Source organism: Eleginops maclovinus, chromosome 4, assembly GCF_036324505.1.
Source record: "Eleginops maclovinus isolate JMC-PN-2008 ecotype Puerto Natales chromosome 4, JC_Emac_rtc_rv5, whole genome shotgun sequence".
Taxonomy (NCBI): Eukaryota; Metazoa; Chordata; class Actinopteri; order Perciformes; family Eleginopidae; genus Eleginops; species Eleginops maclovinus.
In genome coordinates, this window is record NC_086352.1 from 22,346,670 (window position 1) to 22,362,805 (window position 16,136).

The 16,136-nt window shown below is 41.1% G+C and overlaps 1 protein-coding gene and 1 long non-coding RNA gene across 3 annotated transcripts; one reads left to right on the forward strand and one right to left on the reverse strand.

Annotated features, from left to right (window-relative positions):
• Positions 1-1,541: 1,541 nt before the first annotated feature.
• Positions 1,542-6,236, reverse strand: LOC134863498 (interleukin-1 receptor accessory protein-like). Its single transcript, XM_063882048.1, has 8 exons — positions 6,002-6,236; positions 4,086-4,335; positions 3,734-3,920; positions 3,254-3,398; positions 3,102-3,167; positions 2,868-2,991; positions 2,627-2,772; positions 1,542-2,437 (listed from the first exon to the last, which is right to left on the reverse strand). Exons 1-8 carry the CDS (start codon positions 6,078-6,080, stop codon positions 2,316-2,318), a joined length of 1,119 nt encoding a protein of 372 aa, XP_063738118.1. The 5' UTR covers positions 6,081-6,236; the 3' UTR covers positions 1,542-2,315.
• A 1,182-nt stretch (positions 6,237-7,418) lies between these two features.
• On the forward strand, positions 7,419-15,630 carry LOC134863499 (uncharacterized). Of its 2 annotated transcripts, none has more exons than XR_010165670.1 (3): positions 7,419-7,626; positions 12,514-12,602; positions 13,007-15,630. It is a non-coding gene; the product is annotated as an uncharacterized LOC134863499 (long non-coding RNA). The 2 variants fall into 2 exon arrangements; XR_010165671.1 differs by having other exon boundaries at positions 7,493-7,640.
• The last annotated feature ends 506 nt before the right edge of the window (positions 15,631-16,136 follow it).

The following is a 16,136-nucleotide window of genomic DNA, read 5'->3' on the forward strand; positions in this document are numbered from 1 at the left end:
TGGTTTGACTATGTTTTCCGAAGACGGGTCTGGTTTGACCGCAGTAGTTTCTGGGTTAGGTCAGGTAACTGGCTGCAGGTCAGTCCAACAAGGTTCAAATAGTATGGATAATGTATTTAAAAAATAGTAGGGAATAAAGCAAATGAGTAAAAGCACAAGCTAAACAAAAACAGCACCAGTGATTAAAAATTGGATTTAGATTTGAATTAAAGTGGAGTTTTGAATTTGCTTGGACACAGTTATTTGTAATTATATGAAACTGCTGCATTTGTGCAGTTCTGTGCAAAAGCAGCATCCTTTAATTAAGGAGAAGTAATAATAATAATTATAATAATAATAATAATAATAATAATAATAATGAAACAAACACAAGTTTAATGAAAGGCTTAAAAAAAAAATAAAGGTTTTTAGGTCCTTCTTGAAGGCGTCAGTGGCCTGTGAAGCCATCAGGTGGTCTGGGAGGGAATTCCACAGGTGGGGAGCAGCTGCACAAAAGGCCCAATCTTCCATTGTGCGGAGTTTGGTCCTGGAGGGGCGAAGCAGATGGTTGGTTGCGTGTGGTGGTTTGTGGGCCCAGTAGTTCCTTCAGGTATGAAGGAGCATTCCCGTAGATGCACTGACGAGTGAGTAGTGCGATCTTGTACTCGATCCTGAATGAGACCGGAAGCCAGTGGAGGGAATGAACAATGGGTGTGATTGAAGTAACAATACCAAGATGAGCAAAATGCTCCTCTGCAAGTCATCCATTCAAACATGCATTCAAAATCGTAAGTATATAGCTTTCAGAAATATGATCGGAATAATGTAAAATAGTTAAAGTATCAACGTTTACAACATGACTCAAATCATTTAGAATAGTATAACTGATTCATTGTGTGTACAGCATATCTACATTTAAATGTTGTCATCAAAAGCACTGTGAGATGTTCAACAGGTAAGTATGCAATAAACAGCATAGCTACTTAATATTTTCAGTTCTTTGCCTGTATTTTTATTTTCCCGTAACACGTTTATTGTATTCATCAAACACCAAGGCCACTCCCCTTTAAGTGAAATCCTACTTGAAAATAAACTTTATTTTGATTCTAAAGTTATCAACTGAAAAAACACGATTGTGTTTTAGTGTGAAGAAGTCACAGGAAATGTAAAGTAGCCTGCACAGTTTTAAGCGCACAATAGGTCATCTGAAAGATATCCACTAGGTGGCAGAAAAATATCACATAAACTGACATAAATGTCCAACAAAACAAAACGTTTCCATTCACCTGAAACCTATGCTTCTGCAGTTTACAGAGCATGGGCAACCAAAAGCCATATAAAAGGAAAAGAAAAAATAAGGCAAATAATTTGATGCTCTTTGATCTTAGTTGACAGCAACAAAATGTTGCCCTATTTTTCAGTTAAAGCCACTCAAAATATTTTCCATCTTCCTGTATTGCCCACATCGTACAGGCCTTTTTCACATAACACAGTTCGACATTTCACAAAACGAAATACACAGCAATAAATACTATACATTTTGATGAATTAAATGGTTAAGATCACATCTCTAAAACATTTATTTTTATCACAATGACAAGTCAATAGGCCTGCTTTGAAAATATATAGTTCCCTCAATCACATGTGTTCAAACAAAGGGGAGCCCTTCACATGTTTGTACAATTGAGCGAGATGAAACATTTCAGTCATGTGGTTTACCAGGGGCGGACACCACGCCACTTGCAAGATTGTATAGGAAAATAAGTGACGTTAGGAAGAGGAAGTGGAAAAATCACGAGTGGGTAACAACATGAGTGATTAAATAAAAGTGAAGTTGACACTTAAAGGTTAAGTGTTAATTGTGAATCCTCAGAATCTGTAACATTTTTATCATGTTAAATATTATTTATAGGTTATAAATAGTTGGTAAGCTTTAACACATCTTGCAGTATGACTTGATTTAAATATACATGTCACATAGGCCTACTTTTATCAATGATATGATATATTCACTTCGACCAAATACATTAAAGGTACACTGTGTAAGATATGGACAGAATTTTTGTTCAAAACATTAAAACATATATTTACATTACAGAATGTGAAGCGGTTACAGTGATGAGGTTATGTCAAAGACCTCTATGTATTGAATAGCTTGATACTAAAATTAACATGCAAACCTACAATTGTAACTGGGTTCAGACCCTGAGTAACTTCCTACACTTTTTAAGATATTCAACTGATTGTATATTTAGATCACAAGGACCCAGTAGTAAAGGTAAAAAGCTGCCCCCTATCTCTTTAAAAAGAATGGAGAGGTAAAAACAATTGCACTTTTAATAGATATCCATAGTATTGTCCATACTGATCATTTTGAACCTCACATAGACAACTACTGTCAGAACCATCACCACAAAGCCAACAATGACAAGAGCCAGGGGAACATAAGCAGGGGAAGCTGTGGGGAGATAACAGAGGAAACATATATTTATTAAACAGTCATTTAAAGTTATTACAAAAGTCGTAGACTGAAAGGGGACAGTCACTTGAATGTGAATGAAAGCTAATTCAAACATTTCTGATTTTATATTTTGACTCAATAAGTACATATGAACATGCACTATATCTATCCGTCCTTCTTACATACGTTTTTGGGACAAGACGATGGTGACAAAGCTTGAATGTCCAGTAACAGTTTGCAGTTTACAGGTGTAATTTTGTAATAGATCCTCTTCTGACACTTCTCGGAAAATTAAAGATGCCGTCATCTTTATCTTGTTGGCATTTGTTTCCCTGGAAAGGAAAGGGAAAGTACAGCTGTTATCTCATATCTGGCTACCTACTGTATATATTTTTAACTTGCCGGTATATTTGTGTGAAACATTTACTTTGTGTAATTGTAGTAAACGAGAAAGCTGCTGTTGGTTTCTATAAATGAATCACTGCTCAACCAGAACACCTCATCAAAGTCCGAATACATGACAGCTTTACAATCAATCACCACTGTAGAGCCTAGAGAAAAACAGAGTTTACATAATATTTATAGTTTTTTCTTTTAGAAAGAGAGTTAATGCGTGTGTTCATCCCTGTGTGTGTATCAGCACTTAAAGATTTAAGCTCACCCAAATATACAGGAAATACATCACTGTTGTGTGGTGATATGATCACTGGATATTTTTCGGGTGTTTCTGTGTGAAGAAAAGGTTGAAACATTTATCATCTGTTTTCTTCAACATACAAAAGTAAAGATATAGTGGGTACGTTTTTTTCTTACCCTTTGGTTGGATATCAAGCAACACTGTAAAGGTCATGTTATATATTTGTCCATAATACAGATAAGATCTGGTACAGGTGTAGACACCATGGTCCTTCTCTTCAACACTTGAGAAGTAACAGGCTTTTGGCGATGACTCGCCTTCCTACAAAGACAATTGAGTTTTATTTTTAAGCATAAAATTAATATAAACAGCCTTAAATATAAAAGACACACATTAAAATTACACTTGTATAACTCCCTCATGGGTGTAAGCCTTCGCAAATTACTCAAGATAAGTTGCATTTTACATTCATGTCCGTCCAAAAAGTTATCCCTTTTTTTCTTATAATTATCAGTTCATTCTTAAGTCCATGTATCCATTGCCTTCCTGAGATATGGTGTAATAATGTAAGAACAAATAATGTACAATGCAAAACGCAGCTTATAATTTCCCAATCAAATCCGGTTCCCACTTGAGAATATCTCGAGACGACTTACCTTGTACCATATAATGCCATTGCTGGTAATCTTGGGGGTGATTGCAGATGGTGTGTTTACATCAGGACAATACAATGTGCAGGCCTCTTGTGAGTAACATGTCGTAGGGTAATAGCTCCTCTGTTCGTGCTTTCTGGACTGTGTTGTACAAACTCTCAGTGTGAACCAAAGCTTGCTGCTGCTATTGCTGTCATGCCAAAAAGGTTAATGAGAAGATTTCACATTCAGGTTCTTAAAATAAGGAAGAGTTTTTTAAAACAGACATTTTATGGTTTGTTTACATGTCTGAACTATTTATATCACCTTCATATTCTTGCTTAATGTCAGATTCAGATAAAAATATTGACTTTACCCCAGAGAGCATGAGTAACTCCCCTGATGGTTTACAGTGGCGTTGAGAATCACCAGGCTCCTCCCGTGAACAAGCAGTTCCCTGTGCTTCTGCTCAGCTGACGACATGTTATGGGTCAGATCTATCTCCTGGCTGGTGTGACTGGTCCAGATAAGCTCAGCATCATTATCCTCTCCATTCAGGGGGCAACACAGCACCACCATCTCACCAGCCTCAACATATATATCTGTGGGGCTCTGGGGATACACACCTGCAAATGAGTATCAAGGATTTTTTGTTATTTGTACTTTGTTAACCTATTACATGAATGTGTTTATGGGCCTAGCAAAAGAAATAAGCAACCAATAGATTGAAAAGTATCATGTTATGCTCAAAGGATTGTGGAAATTAGTTTCTAATCAAAAATCAGTCAATGGACATTTAACTGCTGTCAACCAACCAGAGCATAGCTTCAATTCTGAATCAAAAGGATGTTAGTAAAGTATGTAATTAGCTGCCAAGATTTAGATGATACAGTATTTCAAGCCACATTGACTGAATAGTCTGCAAATACTTATAATATAAACTATAATACTAGCTGATGATGACAGAATCTGACCAGTCATGTGAGTTTCTAAAAGGGACGTGTTTTAGCTTTTTGCAATACACAAACTGTCTGTGTGTGTGTGTTTTTTGCAACCCAGGACATCAATTACCACGTGAATGTTTGACAATATAGGATGGTTGATCATCAGATTTAAATTCCTGCATGTTTTTCATTTTAGTCCTATGACTATGATCATTACCTTGGATAATCTTTGGAAAGTTAAGATCAGTTACTTAAATAGTTTTAATGTGGGTTATTTAGAGCCTTGTTTCCATCACATGTTTCCATTGCATAGGTCACTTTTTTTTAAATAAAAACCCATTTACAGAGAGCTTTTACTATCACACCATTTACTTCGGTAAACAGTGTGCCTAAATTAAATATTTAGATTAGATTAAATCTAAATTAAATTAATATGTTTACTACATCAAGTAAAAAAGAATTGTCAACCTGTGTGAATGTAATGAATTACTTTCTAGATTGTTAATCATATCTGATGATATGAGTGGCAAAGCCATGTTAAATAGCCCACACAGTGATGTTATGTTACAGCTTGTGTGACTGCGTGCAATGTGTTGCTATTGTGAGCATGCGCAAATAAACGGTCTGTGAGTTTTAAGACCAAAGAGACAATAGCAGTCTGTTATTATTCTCCCGTGAATATTAGCCACTAGAAGGTGCAAGCTAAATACTTCGGTGGCTGCTATAACATTAGATTGCTGCGGAAATGTCTAATGCTACATAGATTATGGATTTTCAAGACGTTCCAAGACCCTGGTGAAAGCAGCATTTGGGAACATATTCATTTTAAATAAAAACTTGAAGAGTTAACAATTATAATCCCGTTAGTGTTTTAATGTAAAATCGAAATCTAAAAAGTAACTAGTGACTGCATACGTCAATTCAATTAAGTTAATTTAACAGGCCATTACCTGAAATGTTATAGATTGAGCTTTAAGTTAAAATATAATAACAATAACAATTCACAAAGGGTTAACAACATAAAAGTTCCAAGATCATGCAGATCCTTTAGCACCGGAGGCGGGCTTTACTGCACCCTATTCACAAACAGGATGACGGTGAGAGGAGATATCTGCTGCTGAAAGGCGGAGAGGAAAGTTATGAGAACATGAATGTAAAGAAGAACGTGTAGGCCCGAATATAATTAAATGTAATAAGCTGCTGTGAAGCAAAGAAACGTAATGTGTGTGAATGTGAGATGGTTTAACTTGCCGCCGGATCTGTGGATCTCTACTTTGAAAGTAAAATAATAACACCATATGATGATTCGACTAACATTTTTACACATTATTCAACAAACTGCCCCTACCTGTGATTGTCATACTTGTCAAAGACGAAAGGAGTAGAATGAGAAGAATTTTTGCAGTCATGATGATAAAATCCCACATCAAGGAGCCACATAACCTCTGTTTGCTTCAAAGCAACACTGCTGACGAAGGAAAACTGAAACAGAAAGAGAAGCTCAACCTTTTCAGTGAAATTAAACAATTCACCTAACAGCCAATGGCTTGGCCTGAGTTTTCGATGAGGATTTGTTTTTTTTCCTGAGGAATTTTGCACTACTTTAGCCACTTGCAGACGTCATTAAAAGTCAGACTCCCCCCATGTGTAGCTATTCTCCGTATACGTAAATTATCTAGTAGTCTGGAAGTTGGCCTTAACATTTGCTTTTGAACTGCTATTGTAGTGATATTGAGTAACAGTTGGTTTTATTTTATTTTTTTATTATCTTTTGTGTAAAGCGGTCTTTTACGGATGAGTATTAGGGCCACATGAAGAGAAAATATTTTTTACATTTCTGAGAAAAAAAGTCGAAATTTTCGAGAAAAAAGTCGAAATTTTCGAGAAAAAAAGTCAGAATTTCTGAGAAAAACAGTCGAAATTTTCGAGAAAAAAAGTCAGGAACGGCGGAAGTGGGCTACGAGTCCCTCACAACAGAGCCTTCCGTAGAAGTGGCCTATGAGTCACTCCAGTTACAGGATGGCATGAGGAGGGCGTCGGGATCGATCGGCATGCCATTGTAGCAGGTATATACATATACAGGAATGCATTCCACCAATAATCCCTCACGTTTTATTTTATTGTTCCAATATTATTTATTGTCACTTTTATTTTGGTATGTTTACTACAAAAGACCGTTTTGGGAGCTAATGCTTTTATTTTGAAGTCTTCACTTTCGGCAGTGGACGTCATCTACCTGCGTTGCACCCTCTCTCACTCAGTTTTGATGGCAGACTGAGGTGAGGAGAGTTTGTCATGTGCTCTTTGTAGATTTCTGTTCTAAATGATGTTTACAGTGTTTATATAATCTTAAACTGTGAAACAAGGTTATAATATCATTCCATGGTGCTAATGTGTTGCTGTGTAGTTGTTTTGCAGAAGTTTGAGTGTTTTAGCAAACTTTTAGTTAAGTGTACTGTTTAGCAGCACTTGTGAGGACTCACACACAGCACCTGCAGCATGTTTAATGGCGTCTTTTCCCCACCACAGACTGGTGTGTTGCAGACGTCCATCTGTATTAATGCTGCTGCATTATTGTGTTTATTTCATGCAGGTATGTTTGTTGCTCCCATGTTTTTGGTCTATTGTGTTTTGTACTATGTGTTTATTTTATTGTTTTATAAGTACTAGTCTCTCAGTTGTTTGATGGCAGACTGAGACTGGTGTGTTGCAGACGTCCATCTGTATTAATGCTGCTGCATTATTGTGTTTATTTCATGCAGAGGAATAAATACGCCACAGTTTCGGTTAAAGACAACAACCGAATCTCCTTGTCCATCAAACACGCACAACACAACGCAGAGTCGTAGCAAGGGTCTGCTGAGAAGTAGGCCCAGACCGGCTACATTGGTGCCGTGACCCGGATGACATCGTGGATCAACACCAGCTTGGTCGCCGGAGGTTGTCGGAGGTCAAAACAACAACAAAAAAGAGGTTCCCTTATGAAGGTTATATTGAAGTGGCTTTGTCACAGTTACAAGGACATTGTGTTCTTTTTGAACAAATGTGTGTCAAGTGAAAGAAAAAGACATTGAAAAAAAAGTCCATTGTTTATTGTGAATCAGTATTATCTGTTTTTGTTGACATTAACTAAATTTTTTTGAAACAAAAAAGAGATGGATTTCAATGTAATGGGGAAAGCTGTTCAAAATGTTTCTGGTTTTGGGAGGGGGGCACAACTTCCTGGTTTGGAATTATTTAACTCTCCAGTTGCTGGTTTGGGGAGGGGTGCACCGCTGTTTAACTCTTTTGGGAGGGGGGCACAGCTGTTTAATTCTTCAGTTGCAAGTCCAGGCGACATGATGTCGCCAGCGCCCAGCTACACCCGCCCAGTTATTGTTCCAGACAATGGAGGTTCCCCAGTTCTCACCTCCACCCGTCTACCTAGCCACCCGTCCCTTACCGACAGACCTACCTTTTCACTTTCGGCCATCCCAGACAGGAGTGACCCAGCTTTGAGTGATCTCATCGCACACATCGCCCAGCAAGTGGGACAGTCTATATCAGCTCAGTTAAAGGAAGAGAGTCAAGCGAATGAAGGCAGTCAAGCACGGGTTCAGAACTCAGGTGCAGGCCAGTCGCGCGTTGACTCCACACTTAACCTGACTGGTGTGAAGTTAGTCATGCAGTCCGATGTGAGAGAGCCTCCTGTGTACAGAGGAGATAGGTCTGACAAGCTCTCAGTGCATGAGTGGGAGGAGCTCATGGACACGTACTTGAGGAAGAGGAGCATACAGCTGGGTGAGCAGCATCAGGAGATGTTGACTAGATTAATGGGCAAAGCCAGAGACATTGTGAAGATAACGCTCCGTAGCAATCCGTTATTGAAGCCTCACGAGAACCCAAAAGTTATAACTGACATATTGAAACGGCATTTTGGTGGTGTGTCATGTTCGAGTATGCCCCTTGCAGACTTCTACAGCACTGTGCCTGTAGCAGGAGACGACCCTGTCGAGTACTGGATCCGCCTTAACAAAGCTGTTGATGCAGCTGAGGAGGGCTTGAGCAGACATGGGAGACATATTGATGATCCCCGTCGAGAAGTAACCATGATGTTTGTCAAGTATTGTCCAGATCCCTCCCTGGCTGCAGTGTTGCGGTTCAAAGCGCCAGAGAAGTGGACAGCTGGTGAAATACAGGAGCATGTTGACCATTATCAAATCGAAATGAGAGAACAGCTGAACACCAGACCAAACCGCCCCAGCGCAGCAAGACATGTGGCAGCTCATGTTCAAACACCTGTGTCTGAAGAGGTGTCTATGCCTAGCCTTCCAGTGTTGCCCCCTGTCCAGGCTGAAGCGAATGTCACATCTGCTCCTCAGTTTGATGGTAATTGCCTAAAGACTTTGATTGGCCTGCTTGACTGCACACTAGCTCAGAACAGCCAGGCGATGGCTCAGAACAACCAGCCAATGTATAGGCAGCACCCGTCTGACCAGAGAAAACACTGCAAGGTATGCAAGTCTATGGAACACTCCACTCTAGCACACTGCCGACGGGAGCGCCTGTGCTTGTCTTGTTTTAAGCCTGGTCATATCAAGAAAGACTGTCAGAGTTACACTCCCGGACAGGAGGACCAGGCCGCACATTCACCTCAAGAGCAGCAGCCTTTAAACTGACTGGCCCGCATTTGGAGAGGGGACGTGTGGGTGAGGACAAACAAACCCTCGGAAGTGACAGTGAATATGAACAGTGTTATGTGAAGTTGTGCGGTGCAGCACCGGCTGGTGTGACGATAATAGCACAGAACACGCATAGAGTTGAGCCATATGATGAGCTATTCTACGCTCCAGTCAATGTGAATAATATGTTCCAGATGCAGGGAATGCTTGATTCAGGTTCCATGGCCTGTACTTTCAGTGAAGAAGCAGTGGAAAAGATGCTGAGTGAAAAAGTATTGTCAGAACCAAGACCGATGACTCAGGAAGTGGTTTTAGTTGGGTGTGGAGGAAAACTCACTAAACCGAAGTGCATGTACGAAGTTGAACTGAAGGTGTATGGGGAGAGCTGCATCGTTCCAGTTCTTGTGGTGCCAGGCCAGCGAGATGATCTCATCATTGGCACAAACGTGATCAAGTTTCTCATGCGCAAGTTGAAGAACAGTGATGATTACTGGCGGCTTATCTCCGTTTGCAGTCTTTCCTCATCCCCAGAGTGTGAACAGTTCTTGGACCTCATGGCGAACACCTCCCGTTGGAGGGGTGAGGAGCTACCAGACAAAATTGGCACAGTCAAGCTGAAGCAGTCAGTCACTCTCCTAGCAATGCAAGAACACCTCGTTTGGGGTAAGCTACCTAACGATACTCCCATGTCACCGGGAAGCACTGTGATAGTTGAGCCGACCTCATCCAAGTCCATGCCACGTAACATCATGGTTGGCCGGATCGTGACACCTCTGTGGGGTGATAGGTGGGTCCCCATGAAGGTCACCAATCTGTCTGAGAGACCAGTTACGCTGAAGAGAAACTGTAAACTGGCAGATGTGTCCCCCTGCTTAGCTGTAGAAGATTTTGAGCTCCTCCAAGGCTCTAGTCAGATTGAAAAGGCTGTCCCAGGCAAGCACCATACACCAACCAGTCCTTCAGATCTCGAACAGAGGCTGCGAGATGTTGGCCTTGACAAACTTGACATACAACCTTGTCATACTAGCCACACAGGGAAGGAGAAGTTAGTCCAACTGCTCGAGTGTTACAACGATGTCTTCTCCAAGTATGAAATGGACTGCGGTGAGACGAAGGGCTTTGTCCACCGCATTCGACTTACCGATGATCGCCCATTCCGCCTTCCTTACCGGAGAGTACCCCCTGCTCACTACCAGAAACTACGTCAAGTCTTGACAGACATGGAGGAGCAAGGGATCATTCGGAAATCTGTGAGTGAGTATGCCTCACCACTGGTGATGGTATGGAAGAAGGACGGAAACTTGAGGATCTGCACCGATTTCCGGTGGTTGAATGCGAGAACACTCAAGGACGCCCATCCTCTTCCACATCAGTCAGACTGCTTGGCTGCCTTGGGAGGGAACACCTTCTTCAGCACGATGGACTTAACATCCGGCTTCTACAATGTCCCCATGGCTGAAGAGGACAAAAAATACACAGCCTTCACCACACCGCTAGGCTTGCATGAGTATAACAGGATGCCGCAGGGACTGTGCAATAGTCCTGCCTCATTTATGCGCATGATGCTGAGTATATTTGGGGACATGAATTCAGCAGCTTATTATGTTATTTGGATGACTTGCTTGTTTTCGCATCAACTGAAGAGGAGGCCCTACAGAGACTGCACATCCTGATTTCTCACGTCCCCTGATTCTGTCAACTGATGCTTCCTTGGACGGGCTTGGCGCAGTGTTGTCACAAGTAGCAGCTGGTGAACGTAAAGCCCGTCCCATAGCTTTCGCAAGTAAGACACTGAGCAGCTCTCAGAAGAATTATCCAGCTCACCGGCTTGAGTTTTTGGCGTTGAAGTGGAGTGTGTGTGACAAATTCAGCCATTGGCTGAAGGGCAATTCCTTCACAGTATGGACGGACAATAATCCACTCACATACATAATGACTAAGCCCAAACTCAACGCCTGCGAACAACGATGGGTCGCAAAGCTCGCTCCTTATACTTTCAGTCTGAAGCACATTGCAGGAACCAAGAACGTAGTGGCTGATGCTCTCAGTCGGGACCCGTTTGCCAAGACAGTTGGGCGTAGACTTGTTACAGAGTCCTATGGCAATCTGCTTGCCGAATCTGATGAAGTTGGAGAAAATGGAGTTCAGGATGTCTTTCGCTTAAAGGTCCAGTGTCAGCGGACGAAGACGTCAAGACAAGGTGCTGTGACTCAGTCCCAGTGTTCCCCGCCCCTGTGTAACAACATTGTGAAAGCTGTCCTTGATTCTCATGACCACTGGGATGCAGCTGCAGAGTCCAGGGCGACAGAGTTGATCCAGTCCGTTCAACACCTTGTTCCACCAGGGCAGGATCTGCTATCTGCCTTCTCCCTGGAAGAGCTCCGAAAAAGCCAAGAGCTTGACCCTGGCATCTCTAGAGTCATGCCTTTTCTGAGTCGACAGAGAAGACCCTCAAGGCGGGAGAGAGATGGTCTGGACACAAGTGCTCTGGTACTCATCAAGCAGTGGGAGAGACTTAATGTCATTGATGGAGTGCTCTATAGAGTCACCAAGGATCCCTTGAGCAAACAGAAGAGGCGTCAGTTTGTCTTGCCCCAAAGTCTGGTATACAAGGCCTTGCGTGGTGTACATGACTTGGCCGGACATCAAGGGCAGGCAAGAACGATTTACCTGACAAGACAACTGTTTTACTGTTTACTGTTTTACTGTTTACTGTTCCTGTAATTGTCCTCTGACATGCTTGGTGTAGTTTTAAAATCAAATATCAGCCATATACTCAACATACAGCCATATACTCTATTTACCTATTTATTATGCATGGGCAGCATACTAATAAGGGGGGAAGGCCTATAGAACACATTTCTGTAATAAAAGTTTAGGGGTTCAAGAAATTAAGATTAGACTATACCTGTCGCCCGTATAAGACAGATAAATAGCTTGATAAACCCTGCTATGGGTTATTATTTACCCGTCTTAAAACTGGCGTTTCATTTTGTGTGACACTTCACCTGTCATTTAGCACATTTAGCACTTCAAGTAAAACCAGCAGCACTTGTGAACCACTGCTGATAAGAAAGTACCTATTGAATAGCCCATATTCACCAGCATTGGCAGACAGTGCAAACAAATATTATTGTGTAAACTGGTCATAGTGCAACGATTACATAACATTGTTAATTGTGCTGCATCTTCTTTACAGGGCTATCCGTGTCCAGTGTCACTGTGTCTGATTTCCTACGCCAACGAGGAGTCCTAGAGGAAGTAATAAAACACTTAGAGGAGGACAAGGTAAAGTGTGTGTAAACGTCAGTCTGTGCTTGTCTGGACTAGTCTGTGACATGAATGTTAAAATGTAGAATGAATGTTAATGTAAACACCAAACGTGTGGAACTTTTACACATATGCCTTTTACACATATGCCACACTCACAGAAGAACACACTTACATACACCTTCCAGCAGTTATAAGAGCAGGGGGTTGACACACACACACACACACACACACACACACACACACACACACACACACACACACACACACACACACACACACACACACACACACACACACACACACACACACACACACACACACAACATATAGATACAACAGTCACATACACTGAGCTTTAGTCATATCTTTTTGTTATTGTGAGAGTAAAACAACTTACATTTATTTTGATAATTTCACAGATTGACAAAGATGTCATTCCCTGCATGGAAGATGGAGACCTGGCAAAATACATTTCCTCATTTGGGGATCGTCTGGCATTGAAGAGTTTCTGCAGAAATGGGACAACACAAAAAACCAAAATGGGTCTTTTTGAAAAGCTTAGCGTCAAGCTTAAGAAGCGAAATAATGCTGAGGAAAATGAAAATGGGAAAACAAAACAGGCCAGAAAAGCTGAGGAAAACAAAACACAAGATGCAGAGCCAGCTGATTCATCAGCAGGTTCTTCAAACAAGAGGCGGAAAGCAACCCATCGAAAGATTGAAATTGGATGGTTGCACTGTGAGGGAGAACAAAGGAAACAAATACGAGGTAAACAGGGAGGAGGGACAAGAATGGTACCTTGGAATAGAATGTGGAATGGATGAGGTCCTTCAAAAAGGAAAGAGGCTCTTCTTTCCAGATGGATTGTCATCAAAAGATCATGAATCTGAGTTCAACTTTGAATTGAGGGACTACAAACAGAACCCTGTCCAAGAGGATGTAACCGTTGGATTTATCTATGATACTTTGTGCGTGGCACGGTTGCGATTTTATGTTGCTACTTCCCCCAAGGAGTTGAAGGATGATAGTGCCACAGATGGTGAAAAATCAAAATGCGGTGTAATAACAATAGATGAGGATGAGGAGGATGATCACCAGGACTCACATCATGCCTCACAACAGGATGATCTTCAGTGTGATTCAGAGCAGAATGAAAAGTGAAAGAGTACAAGAGGAAGAGGATGGTGTTACAATCACTGGCATACGATACGGCATACTGTTTGAATGTGACCTGGTAACTGACATTGAATCGGAAGTAACCTTTGGTCCGGGTTGTCGTGAAATTGAAACTGACGCTGACGATGACACAGAACCATTTGATTTTGGGTTTCAGCCCCAACTCCAACTGCAGCCACTCATAACCTCGGATGTTTCCTCGTCATTGCATTCTGCCTCCTCACTTCAGCAAGTCATGGACCCACCACCTGAGCAACTGCTCTCCACATCAACAGTATCCAATGATGCATCTCCAGCACAACTACCTGGCTCCACATCACAGGCCAGTCTCGCCAAAATAATAACCATACACCATAGTAATTGCCTAAAAGAGTTGATTAAAGAGTTCATGGATCCTACTTTGCTCACACGCCCATTAATTATGAGAAGAATACTTCCAGATAACCGTGTAGAAAAGGGGATTGGCGAAGGTGTTGTCAGAGGTATTTACTGTTCTTTTTGGCAAGAATTTTATGATCGCCGTACTGTTGGAACAGCAGTCAAAGTTCCATTCATTAGGCATGACTTTAGCTGTGAAACCTGGAAGGCCATTGCCAGAATTTTGCCTTCAGGTTTACAAACATGTCAGTATTTGCCGATAAAATTAGCTCTTCCTCTGATGGAGGACCTCTTTCATGGATCTGTGTGCAGCAACCTCCTAGAAAGCTTCCTTCAGTATGTGAGTATTCAGGACCAGGACATTCTCAAAAAGGCGCTTGAGGATTTCTCATCAGTTGATTCCAGCGAGCTCATGGAAGTCCTTGAGAACTACGAGTGCCGAAAGATGATCAAAGCGGAAACGCTTCCACAGATCCTGAAGGAGATTGCACATAAAGAACTAGTACAAAAACCTAGGTATGTAATTGTTTGTTGGAAGCAGTTGATGCATGGAAAGGTCAACATTGCTCATGATGACCTACTGGCACGCTATCAGGCGCTCAGACCCAATCCAAGACGAGTTCAAGGTCTACTTGACTTCCAAGAGGTCATGACCTCAAAACAGCGAGAGGTGGAAAACCACTTGAGAAGATATCTTAGAGAGTTAGATGAGGACCATCTCGGAAAATTCCTGCGTTTCACAACTGGTAGTGATATAATCACTTGTACCAAAATCCAGGTTGTCTTTACAAAAATGTCAGACTTCTCCAGGAGGCCTATTGGCCACACATGTGGATTTGTGCTGGAGGTGTCAGATAGTTACGATAACTTCCCAGATTTTAGATCAGAATTCAGTGCTGTTTTGGACAGCAACATCTGGGTTATGGACATTGTCTAGGCTTCTGATGTTTTGCCCTGTCACATGCATATTGCTCAGGGATGTTTTTACAGGGCTTTGAAAACGCTGCTACCTGAAACATTAATTCTGTAACATATATGTTTATGTTTCTCTAGCACTTCAGCTGTTTTTTTTTTTATACAGCCAATTGTATAATTGCACTCATGTTTTATACAGTTTAGGCTATGTGTTCATTGAACACAATTTGTGTTTAGGCCTATGTATTTGAGTCTGACTGAGATTTGTATGTTTTGGCTTGTCACATGCATATTGGTCATAAATGTTTCTACTTGCATTTGAAAGTTATTCCTCTTGAAATATTGATCTATACTTTTATGTATACTTTTCTCTAGCACTACATAACTTTTGTTGTATGCATTTTTTTGTATTTGTACTTTTTGTATTTTTGTAAAGCTGTCATGTTTTATATGGTGTAGGCCTATGTGCTGTTTGAACACAATAGGCCTATGTGTTGTTTGTTGGAACTTGAGCTGCTCAGTGTACTTGAGTACAATAAGTAAAATGAGTTTTAAGTAAACGCTTTCGAAACCATTTAAGAAGTCAGTGATTTTATTTGTCACTTACATTATTATTCAGTGATGGCATGCTGTGAGGTCTGTGGCAGGGTAAGCAGCGTGTCACAACAGCACTGTCCAGTGCAAAATCAAACAAAAGTAAGATAGATAAAAATAAAATATGTCAAGTTAGTTTCTGAGGGTGATAAAAGAGATGAGTTGTACAGCCTCATCACTGCTGGTAGAAAAGAACAGTATCTTCTAGTCAAAACAGTTAGAGGAAATCACCCAGTAAAGGTACTCTTCAGCTCAACAGACTTGCCAATCAGTGGATTAGAATGTTCAGCTTGTCCAGTATCCATTTCTCCGGAGGCATCCCCACTGAGTCCAGTTGAATTGCTCCACCAATGACTGAGCAGGCCTTCCTGATCAGCTTGTACAGTTTGTTGGTGTATTTTGCTTTCACACTACCACTAGATGTCACTGTCTGATAGCACATTTGTAGCAGGTTACTGTAGACATTAAAGGATTTTAACTGTAGTA